At 40.4% G+C, this 14,771-nt stretch overlaps 1 protein-coding gene across 1 annotated transcript in view; it reads right to left on the minus strand.

Annotated features, from left to right (window-relative positions):
• Window positions 1-4,648, minus strand: part of rybpb (RING1 and YY1 binding protein b) — a 28,947-nt gene extending 24,299 nt beyond the window's left edge. The window contains exons 1-2 of the mRNA XM_062996717.1: window positions 4,558-4,648; window positions 3,801-3,926 (exon numbers count right to left, since the gene is read on the minus strand). Of these exons, the coding sequence (XP_062852787.1) occupies window positions 3,801-3,926; window positions 4,558-4,583 (152 nt within the window). The 5' untranslated portion in view covers window positions 4,584-4,648. The remainder of the gene's footprint in view (window positions 1-3,800; window positions 3,927-4,557) is intronic.
• Window positions 4,649-14,771: the final 10,123 nt, after the last annotated feature.

Consider the following 14,771-nt stretch of genomic DNA (forward strand, 5'->3'; position numbering starts at 1 on the left):
TCACAAATTTACAATCAAATTAAAATAACGGATAAAAAAGAATTATGTGAAAAAATGCTACATGCACGCCAGTTCTTAGAACAACCCCCATATCAGAGTTGTGTATACCCGGTGGTAATTTAACCAACTGGAAACACAGCAAGAGTAAGTAAAATGGATAAAAGTGTCAAAACAGCACCAGAAATTCCTCTGCTTTTATATGCCTTTGGTTCATATTGTGTTCATAAGTAAAATAAATCGCACCAGAATTCATTTAGAAATGGACTAAGTGGCCCAGGTCAAGCTGTCTCCGTCTGCTTACTCTGCGTGCACAAGAGTTCGAAAGGAAGTGTTCACACTTACACACAAGAGTTTGTTTTAATCAAACCAAAGCTGACAAGTAGAAACACAACACAAACTGCATTAAAAAGGCTATTCAACCCTGATTCAACACAGATGCAGAGTAAACCAAAAGGCCATTCAATTTAAAATTGCAGCAGGTATTTTTAGAGCTATATGAAATCCAAGCGCTACTCTTTGGACAAATAAATAAATAAACTGAACTAGACAAACTAACAGGTTTAAAAGCACACTGAGAGTTGCAAAAGAAAAGACCTAAATACAAAAAACCTTCAAAAATCTAACTAATTACTTTGCACTTAAAATGATTATTTATCTTTACAAGTCTAAACTTTTACAGCTCTACTTTAACAGCTTTAAGATAAATTGTACAACTGTAAAATTTCTCTTAAATTTTACCATAATGCATTAGAGAAGAAGTATGCTGGCTTTTGGTACAATACTTTGATACTTCAAAAAACACAGCTGAGAATAAAATAAACGTAAAAAATAAAAACGAGCAGACCGGAGCAAGCCAGTCAGCAGAAAACTGCTGGGGAAGGAGAAGTATTGTACACTCACACTGAAGATCAAGGTAACAAAAAGCCTGCCCAGCACTTCCCCTCCATTCCCACAAATCAATCAACCGAACAAAGTCTTAATGGACACTTCCTGAAATCTGCAAGAGGCTGATACACACGTTGAGAAACATTCAGCATGAAAGCTAATACAAAAACAAGGTGTCACATTCTGCAGCACTTTTTACAGATGATCCACAGCAATACTAGAAGAAGAATTTTGGGCTCCGCTGAATATAGTGCAGAGGGTGTCAGCATCCGCAAAACATTCAAATTAAAGTTTGAATTTTGTTTGTAGGTTGCCCAATGCCGAAGGTCTCCTCTCTTAATGCTTAATAAGCTCTACTGTTTCAGACAGATTTGCACATACAGATTTGAATTACACGACGCACAACGTTCACAGCATAACATTAAATGCCTTAATGCTATTTCAGAAGATGTCAGTGTGTTTTGCTTTTGTCCACAGAGATGCAGCAGGATGTCTGACCTGTGTGACCCTGAATAACCTTGGATAACATTTACACAAGGCGACAGTCTACCCAGCACAGCAGTCTTTGAAAGGCAGAGGACACTGTAGACAACACCTCAGGCAAAGTTTTTAGTCTGTTCCCACTGACATGGTACATTATCACCATGTGAAAAATCCCACTGACTTTACAGAGCCTTTAGTCAAAGTGAAATTCATACATTTAAGAGATGTTAATAATATTTTTTCTATAAAAAAAGAAAAGTTAATTGAGGACAGTTTCTTAAGATTCCTATAATCAACTTTAGACAATACTCTGGCAATACTTAAAATTTTTTTTTAATCAAACTCAATGAAATAAATGTACAGTAAAAAAACATCAAAGCATTTGTGCTACAATTAAAGATTCAGACCTATAATCGCCATCACCAAGAGATGCACCAAATAATGCATTCTCTTTCTGGAAAGGTTAGCTGCGCTCTTTGAACTCAAAACATCATCAAAAGGTGAAATAATTGGCAAATGAAATGTGTTATCTGAACACAAAAGCCTATTCAGTAGGGAAAACCTAGATAAAAGGTGAGAAGAGGAGAAGATAAACCACTAACACATGTAAGTGCATGTCATTTCACTGAAAGCAAGCCTCTCTCCACGATGCGCTACTGGAATAATCAAAACAAGCACAAGGTGGCTAATTAGTGCTCATTAAAAGGCAAGCTAGACTTCTTACATCGGCAAACAATTGCATCTATCAAAGGTTAACGGCTAAAATAAAAACAGAGCTTTGCCAGGCTTTTCTCTGTGAAACAGCATATTTATTTGCCAAATTGACAGGGGTTCAGCAGCTGTCAGAAAATAAAAGGTTGGTAGGATGTTGTTAAAGTTCTGAAATTCTGACACATGTAATGATGTAGCATTTCTTTCTGTCGTTACAATAAATCCCACTCATTTGCTTTCTGCAAACCACTGTTTCGTTATATTTCATCAACACCAGAAGAAATAAATCATCGGCAGACACTTGCGTTGTTGGACATCTTTTTCCCCCCTCAAGAGAGACACACACAAACAAACTCTTTCCTCAAATGTCAGTACTGCACAGAGAGTAAAACCACCGATGAAAAGGTTAGACCACGGGGATTCCTGAGCTAGGTCACACATTACTCATAGCAGTAGACACCACATCAGTCAGCTGATGAGAAATGTTGGTGGCTTTACATACACGGTTCATAAACACGGCTTACAGATACTGAATGATCGGTTTATAAGAATAACAAGTTTAAATGACTTTCATGAAAAACAACCACATAGTGTGAAACAACTACGACTAAGAGCAATTACTTTTCCGTCTTCATAACTAAACATAAAACGAAACCAACCCAAGTTAATTAAAACTACAAAGTGTGTGGTCGACCTATGTTAATAAGAATTTTTTTACTGCAAATACTAGAAAATATCTGATCAATTATCCATGTCATTTACAACAAACACAGTCAAATCTCACACAGGGGTTCCCTAGAAAAGTAGTTTTATCATCAGTGACAATTACTCATCACTTACAGGAGAGGAAGTCACTGCAAACCACTAGATTTCCCAAGGGCTAATAAACTGTCTAGCAGTATTCAACTAGACAAGAATACTTATACAGCAAACACATCTCTGTACTGTAAAGGCTTGTTATAAGAAACAAGCTAAATGCAGAATGAAATGAAACACACATGACGAACTAAATGCTCCAGACCAAAAAAGCAACCAAAAAACATAACGCATGCCTGAACACAATGCAAATATTTTTTGATTTTCCTGTGTAACCAACTCACTATTAAGGGGATTTAGACAATTAAACTACAATAGGAAAACAGGGCATCAAAACTGAAGCACTGCAGCCTGTCACAACAAAACTTGATGCTATTAAATTTCAGCAGGTTGTTTTGCCCAGGATGTTTCGATTTCCACAACACCCATTAATGTGTGTTGTTACTACAGCTGTCAAATGATGGTAACTTTAGAAAACACACTGAATTAATCAAGCAACATCAAATTAACTTATTAGCAGTTCAATGCAGAATATTTAGAAGTTGTAAAAGTTGTCATTGATAAGCTCATTAAAATCTGATTAAAGTCAGCCATAAAATAATGATTCAGTGAGCTTGAATTAGATCATGATTTTTTTGCTGTTTTATTCAATAAGGAAATATGTTCCCCCATTATGGGTACTTAATGCCAATTTTGGTATCTGATGGGCAACTTTAATGAAGTTCATCTTTTTCCCAGACAAGTTCACTTGCACACTACACTAACCACGCCGTGACAAAAAGCCACAAGGTGCATAAACAGTCATGCTTCATTTCGTAACGCAAAGCTTCATGACAGGTTGCAAGAGCAGACGCGCAACAGCAGCAGTGTTGCATTAGAAATACCAAGTGATTGAAATGCCCTACCTTGTGGATGTGCCCTTCCGTACATCGCAGATGCTGCATTTAAACGCTTCCGCGCTGTTCCTGAACGTGCACACGCTACAGTCCCAAAAACCGTCGTCCGCTAGAGGTTTGCCTTGTCTTTTCGGCCTTGGGGGGATAAAAAAAGACAAAACATTAAAAGGTGAATTTGTGTCTTGACAAATAACGTAAGCTTGCGATTTCTGCAATCCAGCTTTTCGAATGCACCATGACAGAAATAAGCAAGTCTGACAGTAATGAAAAGTGACAGACACGACTAATGTCGAACTCAAGACTGTTTAAAATAGTACTATAGAGACGCTAACTAGCTTGCTAACTAGCGCAGGTTTGTCGGTGAGCTACCACTCGGTAACATTCAACCCGTCCGACTGTAACCGAGGCTCGCCAGCTAGTTAGCGTTAGCCAGTGACCGAGCTAGCCAACGATACCAAGTCTTCAACTAAATGTCAAAAATATTCAATTTGAACATGAAATTAGAAGTGAACCAGGTAATGAATACATTTTGTCGACGAGGCCCGGTGTATCGCGCTGTAATGTTAAATCTCTTTGTCTGGAAGGAACTAGCGAGTAGAGGAGAGAAGAGAAGCCGCCATAGCTGCTACTCACTCTACTCGCTCTAACACACCAACCGAAAAAGCACTAACACTCCTCAAGGAAAAAAGCATCCGAATAGCGAGCCCGAAACGGCACTCAGAGCCAGCCGAACAAACCGAACGTTCACGCGTCGTCATTTTCTTACCTGGTCGGGCTCTTTTTGTCGCCCATGTTGGGGAAAACGCTTGAGAAAAAGAAAAGCGAGCTTAAAGGTTTGTGTAATTAACGATAAAAGACTGAGGAGAATCCTGAGCTCGGAGCGCTGCAGGCGCACACAAGCGGACTCGCCTTCACTGACGGGCGCGAGGCTTAGCCAGTGCGTACCACGTGACCCCGCTCTGACCAATCAGCGCCGGGCTGGCTTTAAAGCCTCGGTAGGAGATCGCAAACAGATCCCGACTCGGTACACTTCTGTTTCATTAAACAGCGTAAATGTATTAAAACCAGACAAAAGATTGAACTAAACTTATAAACTTACCCCAAGTCCATCTTAAACTCACTAAAGGATACTTTAAAAGTCGTAAAGCTGGGACCAAAGTAATAACTCACTAAAACATGCTTCAGAAGTCTCAAAGCTGGGACCGAAGTAGCAATATCAAGTTCAATTCTGCTAAAATTACAGTACAATGGGTGAAAAAGTAAAAGCTGATTAGGTTCTACATAATAATGCTAAGATACAAATGTTATTGTGCGAACTACATCTGGTTTCCTAATAAAATATGTTAATGGGACCAAATATCGTCCCTCAACAATAGTTTACAATGTGCTTCTCAACTATTAATTAGGAAGGTAAGAGAGAAGCCAGGTGCTTAAAATGAGTTGCAAGACAACCTGAAATCAGCAGGAACAACAGTTACACTGAAAACAACCACCTGCTGAACCCTACCTAAAACATGTCCATTATTCACAAAAACATTATGAAAAGTGGACTCTTTTGACCATAGGACATGCGACTGACTGACCACTTTGCGTCAACCTTAAATGAGTCAGCAGCGATTCTGGATGTTGTTGATATAAAACAAGACTAAAAATTGAACAAAAAGTTATAAACTTAGTCTAAGTCCATCTTCAACTCACTAAAACATGCTTCACGAGTCTCTAAGCTGGGACCGAAGTAGCAATATCAAGTTCAATTCTGCTGAAATTACTATACAATGGGTGAAAAAGTAAAAGCAGGTTAGGTTGTACATAATAATGCTATGATACAAATGTTATTGTGAGAACTACATCTGGTTTCCTGAGATTATCGTCCCTTAACAATAGTTTACAATGTGCTTCTCAACTATTAATTAGAAAGGTAAGAGAAAAGCCAAGTCACTTAAAAACAGTTGCAAGACGACCTGAAATCAGCAGGAACAACATTTACACTGAAAACAGTTCATTATTCACAAAAACATTATGAAAAGTAGTTTTATCATCAGTGACAATTACTCATCACTTACAGGAGAGGAAGTCACTGCAAACCACTAGATTTCCCAGTGGCTAATAAACTGTCTAGCAGTATTTAACCAGACAAGAATGCTTATACAGCAAACACATTTCTGTATTGTAAAGGCTTGTCATGAGAAATGCAGGATGAAATAAAACACGCATGACAAACTAAATGCTCTGATTTATTTATTAGGATTTTAACGTCATGTTTTACACACTTTTGGTTACATTTATGACAGAAATGGTAGTTACTTGTTACACAAGATTCATCAGTTCACAAGTTTAATGTCAAACAGTCATGGACAATTTTTGGATCTCCAGGAAACCGGAGCTCCCGGAGGAAACCCACGCAGACATGGGGAGAACATGCAAACTCCACACAGAAAGGACCCATGACCCTATGACTGTGACACTGATCAGGATGCACAGCAACCTTACTACTTGCTCTCTTTGCAATATGATGCACATCATGCAAATCATACCAAATGTCATAGTATACAAGCTTTATTTAGCTTTGTTACTATTTTAATGGTATTTACTGGTGACTTTTTGACAGATCTAAATGAAAATGTCATTTAGTCATTGTTACCATTAAAACACCACCCTGTTAAGCAGTATTTGTTGCTAAGTATTTCGCTCAGTTGATCACTACTCATTCTGAGATTCTGTAATATGTTTCTCCATTCATTTTGAACCAAAATCGAGATCAAATGGACCTGCACAGCTTTTTTACATGACACAGTATGATAAGACGACAGGATACTTGCTGTCTGCACTCCTTTATATTGGAATCCTCCCTAATCCTCAGGTATTTTCATGATGTGATTCATTACAGTGTAGATTTCATTACAATCAAATTGCTCATTACGCAACCCCTATAGAAAGCTGTTCTCAATAAATGTACCTGATCTAGCTTTTCAAGGTCTGTAGGAAGATCTAAATACTAGAGTAAGGAGTGGCATTTGGGTTGTACTTACAGCAGCATAACTTCTCAAAAACAAACTTGATGACACAGTAAGCTTTTAGTGATGTTAAATTACATAATTAGCTGACCTGTTTTACTGGTAGTTCTACACACATTAAACAGGGTCATAGCAGGCAGTAAGTCAACCACTGTCTAATAGTTCACTATATGGTCAGAAGAATGTTTCTATTAAGTGTATTAAATGATGATTACTGGCAACGAAACAGGCATTATCTGTTCCAGCTAACTTTTTTGCTGTGCACAAAGCAAGGTTTATAAGGTCATGGTTTAAGTTTGATTTAAAGGAATTTTAGTGGTTAAATAGAGCACTGACCTCAATCCTATTGAACACCTTTAGGATGAATTGTAATGTCAGATGTGAGCAAAGCCTTCACATTTTTTTTCAAGTGTATTAATTTAGATAGATAGATACAGTAGATAGATAGATAAATTGTGAATGGGCAAGTTCTCACAGACAAACTCCAAAATCTTATGTTAGGCCTTTTTGAATGAGTGGAGAGGAAGTAGTACATGTTAATGCTCATGGTTTGAAAATGGGGTGTTCAACAAGCTCATGGTCAGGTGTCCATCAGCCATATTAAATTAAAAAAAAGTAAAAGTTAAAGTTAAAGCTTCAATGAACCCTTGCTGAGAGCATGGAACACCACCTAGGAGCACACCTAGAAATTTATTGCATGGTTTAGTATGGTGGTAGTATGGTGGATGGTGGTAGAAAACAGTAGTAAGAAAAAAGAAGAATCTAATACAGACACAAAAAAAATATATAAAAATCACAGAATGTGACTGAAAGTAAGGATTAAACAAATTACCCCAGACCCATGTTGATGTGCAGTTCCCATTCTATCAGCTGTGCAGTCGTGTCACCATCCAAAATCTTACAAAAGTGTTTAACTGGATCAGGACCTGTTGAATACAAAATCCACCTCACATGATTGGTATTTTTATACTCATTAAGCCATTCAGAAACCTCTTGTGTCCAGTGGATATGAATACTGATGCACTGAAAGAGGCTATTCCCATCAGAATAAAAAGGTGCTAATTAATTAGATGATTAGATGTGTAATGGAACCAGTGGCTTTAATCCATTTCAGAAAAAATGCACTACACTACATGGCATCTGCACCTACTTTGTATAGTATTTCCTTACTTAATATGTCAGGTGTTTCCTTTGTACACATAGCTAGTTTATTAAAATATGCGTTAATAAAAATGCGTACGTCTTCATATCTTAATGATACTGATAAATATAAAGTGCTTTAACACCTGGATCATCTGCTGGCGAGAGTAAACAATTAGCTGCTGAATTAAATTAAATGTGTTAGAGAGTGCAGCACAGTGGGTGTCCAGAGCTGAAGTTGAGCACCCTCATGTCGTTATTTTTCCAGTAGCCCAGCAATCACATGTTGATTCACTACAGCGAGTGTGTGCAGGGCAAGCACCGACGATGCTCCTGAGAGACCCCCTGATGGCAGAGACAAGGGCCACTCTGTGGGGGGTGTAAAGTGTGAATCATCAGCTTCATTAGCCTGGCTGTACAGCTCTAGCCTCAAATTGTGCCCTCCTTTTCTCTCAGACAAGCGGATGCACCGCTGGGTTATTGTCATCCGATTCCCCCTCGTCTCTGTCAGACCCTGTAAGTGTTGAATGGAATCTGCCATGCTACGCACGTAGCGTCAAGCGTGTCATCTATTCCAGCTTCATGCTCAAGCTGTCTTAAATGAAAATGCACCCTTGTATCGGCGAGAGCCAATCAACAGGCAGCAGACAAAGTGTCTGTGTTAAGAAAAACAGAAAAGGGAAAGACTTATACTTCTCTTTATAGGTACACCAAACTTGATAAATGTGCAATATTACTGCCACAATGAATTACTCATTTAAACAAGAACTCCTATGACCCTCTCAATTTAAACTTCACATAATGGCCACTCAGGTGGCACAGCAGTAAAGCACACGCTGTTCACCGGAGCTGAGATCTCGAATACATCGTATCGAATCCCGGCTCTGCCTTGCCGGCTGAGTGGCTACATGAACAACGATTGGCCTGTTGTTCAGATAAGGGGCGGGACTAAGCCGGATGGGGGCACTCTCTCAGACTAGTGTGATTACGACCTTTGCTGGCTGGTTGGTGGCGCCTGCACGGAGATGGGGAAGGAGTGCAGTACAGGGTGTGGCCCTCCGTGCACAGCGCTGTACCGCACGTCAAGTGTAGGTGATAAGATGTTCGATTGCTGTGCACGTGCTGGAGGGGGCGTGGAGCAGCTTCGTCCTCCCCAATCAGGAGCAGGGACCAGCATTGGTGAGAGGATGATTGACGGGTAGAAATTAAATGAGCTAAAGTGGAAGAAAAAGACATCACATAATAACTTTATATTCTGAATTCAGGCGGCTTGGTGGGTAGCACTGTTGCCTCACAGCAAGAAGGTTCGATTCCTAGGTGGAGCGGTCTGAGACTGCTACCTAAGCGAGAAATGCCAGTTCTTCCACCCAGAGTGGCTTTATAACTGCCATTTATTTATGGCTATCAAAATATTAGGGGTTAACTTCATTTATTGGTCTGTGGAGGATAGGGGTAATGGTTTTCTATTTAACATAAACATTTAAATATAAGAACTTTACAGAAAAGTTGGTCCACACTCAATACAAGGAAACCAAAAGCATTAATGAAAACAAAAACCCTTCACTGTGGTATGAAGAACAAACATTAAAAGCAGTCAAGTGAAGTCAAGTGAAGTGCATTGGATTGCACCAGTTACTGTGGTTATGGAGTTATGTGTGAAGAAAATTACAATTTAAAAAAATAAAAAAAATAAAAAAAATAAAAAAGGAATATATATACAGTGTATCACAAAAGTGAGTACACCCCTCACATTTCTGCAGATATTTAAGTATATCTTTTCATGGGACAACACTGACAAAATGACACTTTGACACAATGAAAAGTAGTCTGTGTGCAGCTTATATAACAGTGTAAATTTATTCTTCCCTCAAGATAACTCAATATACAGCCATTAATGTCTAAACCACCGGCAACAAAAGTGAGTACACCCCTTAGTGAAAGTTCCTGAAGTGTCAATATTTTGTGTGGCCACCATTATTTTCCAGAACTGCCTTAACTCTCCTGGGCATGGAGTTTACCAGAGCTTCACAGGTTGCCACTGGAATGCTTTTCCACTCCTCCATGACGACATCACGGAGCTGGCGGATATTCGAGACTTTGCGCTCCTCCACCTTCCGCTTGAGGATGCCCCAAAGATGTTCTATTGGGTTTAGGTCTGGAGACATGCTTGGCCAGTCCATCACCTTTACCCTCAGCCTCTTCAATAAAGCAGTGGTCGTCTTAGAGGTGTGTTTGGGGTCATTATCATGCTGGAACACTGCCCTGCGACCCAGTTTCCGGAGGGAGGGGATCATGCTCTGCTTCAGTATTTCACAGTACATATTGGAGTTCATGTGTCCCTCAATTAAATGTAACTTCCCAACACCTGCTGCACTCATGCAGCCCCAGACCATGGCATTCCCACCACCATGCTTGACGGTAGGCATGACACACTTATCTTTGTACTCCTCACCTGATTGCCGCCACACATGCTTGAGACCATTTGAACCAAACAAATTAATCTTGGTCTCATCAGACCATAGGACATGGTTCCAGTAATCCATGTCCTTTGTTGACATGTCTTCAGCAAACTGTTTGCAGGCTTTCTTGTGTAGAGACTTCAGAAGAGGCTTCCTTCTGGGGTGACAGCCATGCAGACCAATTTGATGTAGTGTGCGGCGTATGGTCTGAGCACTGACAGGCTGACCCCCCACCTTTTCAATCTCTGCAGCAATGCTGACAGCACTCCTGCGCCTATCTTTCAAAGACAGCAGTTGGATGTGACGCTGAGCACGTGCACTCAGCTTCTCTGGACGACCAACTGTTCTGAGTGGACCCTGCTCTTTTAAAATGCTGGATGATCTTGGCCACTGTGCTGCAGCTCAGTTTCAGGGTGTTGGCAATCTTCTTGTAGCCTTGGCCATCTTCATGTAGCGCAACAATTCGTCTTTTAAGATCCTCAGAGAGTTCTTTGCCATGAGGTGCCATGTTGGAACTTTCAGTGACCAGTATGAGAGAGTGTGAGAGCTGTATTACTAAATTGAACACACCTGCTCCCTATGCACACCTGAGACCTAGTAACACTAACAAATCACATGACATTTTGGAGGGAAAATGACAAGCAGTGCTCAATTTGGACATTTAGGGGTGTAGTCTCTTAGGGGTGTACTCACTTTTGTTGCTGGTGGTTTAGACATTAATGGCTGTATATTGAGTTATTTTGAGGAAAGAATAAATTTACACTGTTATATAAGCTGCACACAGACTACTTTTCATTGTGTCAAAGTGTCATTTTGTCAGTGTTGTCCCATGAAAAGATATACTTAAATATCTGCAGAAATGTGAGGGGTGTACTCACTTTTGTGATACACTGTATATATATATATATATATATATATATATATATATATATATATATATATATATATATATATATATATACTGATCAGCCATAACATTAAAACCACCTCCTTGTTTCTACACTCACTGTCCATTTTATCAGCTCCACTTACCATATAGAAGCACTTTGTAGTTCTACAATTACTGATTGTAGTCCATCTGTTTCTCTATATACTTTTTTAGCCCCCTTTCACCCTGTTCTTCAATGGTCAGGACTCTCCACTACAGAGCAGGTATTATTTGGGTTGTGGGTCATTCTCAGCACTGCAGTGACACTGACGTGGTGGTGGTGGTGTGTTAGTGTGTGTTGTGCTGGTATGAGTGGATAAGACACAACAGCATTGCTGAAGTTTTTAAACACATCACTGTCACTGCTGGACTGAGAATAGTCCACCAACCTTAAAAATACCTAGCCAACAGCGCCCCATGGGCAGCATCCTGTGACCACTGATGAAGGTCTAGAAGATGACCAACTCAAACAGCAGCAATAGATGAGAGATCGTCTCTGACTTTACATCTACAAGGTGGACCAAGTGGTAGGAGTGTGTAATAGAGTGCTGGAGGGGGCGTGGAGCAGCTTCGTCCTCCCCAATCAGGAGCAGGGACCAGCATTAGTGAGAGGATGATTGACGGGTAGAAATTGGATGAGCTAAAGTGGAAGAAAAAGACATCACATAATAACTTTATATTCTAAATTCAGGCGGCTTGGCGGGTAGCACTGTTGCCTCACAGCAAGAAGGTCCTGGGTTCGATTCCTAGGTGGAGCGGTCTGGGTCCTTTCTAAGTGGAGTTTGCATGTTCTCCCTGTGTCCGTGTGGGTTTCCTCCGGGAGCTCCAGTTTCCTCCCACAGTCCAAAGACATGCAAGTGAGGTGAACTAGAGATACAAAATTGTCCTTGACTGTGTTTGACATTAAAAACTTGAACTGATGAACCAGTGATTACCTTTCCTGTCATGAATGTAACCGAAAGTGTGTAAAACATGACGTTAAAATCCTAATAAATATTCTGAATTCATGGCAAGGCTACCATATTTAATTAGAATTTTATATCAATGGCTGATAAGGGAAAACCCATAATAGTGCCACAAGAACCTTTCAGCTATTAAAAATTAACAATATCTAACGTCATTTTTACCATATTTCCTAAATCTGGAAAGATTTATAGTAAAGGAAGCTAAAGGAAGCCAAAGGATGCCTTCAACCCACAATGACGGCTGCCAGACGTTTAGTGCAGTGGAGGACCCATAATGATAAAAGGAGCAAACATCTGGAAAACCTTTGGTCCAATGACTGCTTTGAATGATCAAAAACAGCCAACAAATATAAGGCAGCCTTAAAGAAGAAAGTGCACCCTACTGTAAATTTCCTGATTAATTTCCTTCATTGCAGTATTATAATAACCCAAAAATACACGTTAAATTAGTAAGTCAGGTGGCACTGTTGCCTCACAGCAAGAAGGTCCTGGGTTCGATTCCCAGGTGGAGCGGTCTGGGTCTTTTCTGTGTAGAGTGTACCTGTTCTCGTGTCTGGGTGGGTTTCCTTCGGGAGCTCCAATTTCCTCCCACAGTCGAAAAACATGCAGATGAGGAGAATTAGAGATACAAAATTGTCCATGACAGTGTTTGACATTAAAACTTGAAAGGATGATCCAGAAACTACCTACCCTGTCATTAATGTAAAACATGATGTTAAAATCCTAATAAATAAATAAATTAGTGAACACCAAGGTGATGTCAAGCACAGGCCTCCACAATCACTATATTCAAGCATCATTAAACCTTTATAAGAGGTTCTCTGTTAAAGTCAATCTCCACCCTTTCCATCCTGTAAAGCACTGGTCAATTTTTTTGTTAATCCACCACAAACCATTAACGCCAACAGTGCTGTTCTGTGATTTCAGAAAATTTTAGTTTGTTCATCACCTGTAGGCAGCAAGTATGAACATCTGACAATATCAAAAGCAGCTATTATTTTGAGATTATAGTAAACATCACTCAAAATGAATTGAGCTGAATTACAGTAAAGTACCTACGCTCAGATTGCTGCCACCATCTCTTCATCATGCAGTCTTTTAAACATTGTGATACATACAGTGTATCACAAAAGTGAGTACACCCCTCACATTTCTGCAGATATTTAAGTATATCTTTTCATGGGACAACACTGACAAAATGACACTTTGACACAATGAAAAGTAGTCTGTGTGCAGCTTATATAACAGTGTAAATTTATTCTTCCCTCAAAATAACTCAATATACAGCCATTAATGTCTAAACCACCGGCAACAAAAGTGAGTACACCCCTAAGAGACTACACCCCTAAATGTCCAAATTGAGCACTGCTTGTCATTTTCCCTCCAAAATGTCATGTGATTTGTTAGTGTTACTAGGTCTCAGGTGTGCATAAGGAGCAGGTGTGTTCAATTTAGTAGTACAGCTCTCACACTCTCTCATACTGGTCACTGAAAGTTCCAACATGGCACCTCATGGCAAAGAACTCTCTGAGGATCTTAAAAGACGAATTGTTGTGCTACATGAAGATGGCCAAGGCTACAAGAAGATTGCCAACACCCTGAAACTGAGCTGCAGCACAGTGGCCAAGATCATCCAGCGTTTTAAAAGAGCAGGGTCCACTCAGAACAGACCTCGCGTTGGTCGTCCAAAGAAGCTGAGTGCACGTGCTCAGCGTCACAGCCAACTGCTGTCTTTGAAAGATAGGCGCAGGAGTGCTGTCAGCATTGCTGCAGAGATTGAAAAGGTGGGGGGTCAGCCTGTCAGTGCTCAGACCATACGCTGCACACTACATCAAATTGGTCTGCATGGCTGTCACCCCAGAAGGAAGCCTCTTCTGAAGTCTCTACACAAGAAAGCCCGCAAACAGTTTGCTGAAGACATGTCAACAAAGGACATGGATTACTGGAACCATGTCCTATGGTCTGATGAGACCAAGATTAATTTGTTTGGTTCAGATTGTCTCAAGCATGTGTGGTGGCAATCAGGTGAGGAGTACAAAGATAAGTGTGTCATGCCTACAGTCAAGCATGGTGGTGGGAATGCCATGGTCTGGGGCTGCATGAGTGCAGCAGGTGTTGGGGAGTTACATTTCATTGAGGGACACATGAACTCCAATATGTACTGTGAAATACTGAAGCAGAGCATGATCCCTTCCCTCCGGAAACTGGGTCGCAGGGCAGTGTTCCAGCATGATAATGACCCCAAACACACCTCTAAGACGACCACTGCTTTATTGAAGAGGCTGAGGGTAAAGGTGATGGGCTGGCCAAGCATGTCTCCAGACCTAAACCCAATAGAACATCTTTGGGGCATCCTCAAGCGGAAGGTGGAGGAGCGCAAAGTCTCGAATATCCGCCAGCTCCGTGATGTCGTCATGGAGGAGTGGAAAAGCATTCCAGTGGCAACCTGTGAAGCTCTGGTAAACTCCATTCCC

Source organism: Trichomycterus rosablanca, chromosome 6, assembly GCF_030014385.1.
Source record: "Trichomycterus rosablanca isolate fTriRos1 chromosome 6, fTriRos1.hap1, whole genome shotgun sequence".
Lineage (NCBI taxonomy): Eukaryota > Metazoa > Chordata > Actinopteri > Siluriformes > Trichomycteridae > Trichomycterus > Trichomycterus rosablanca.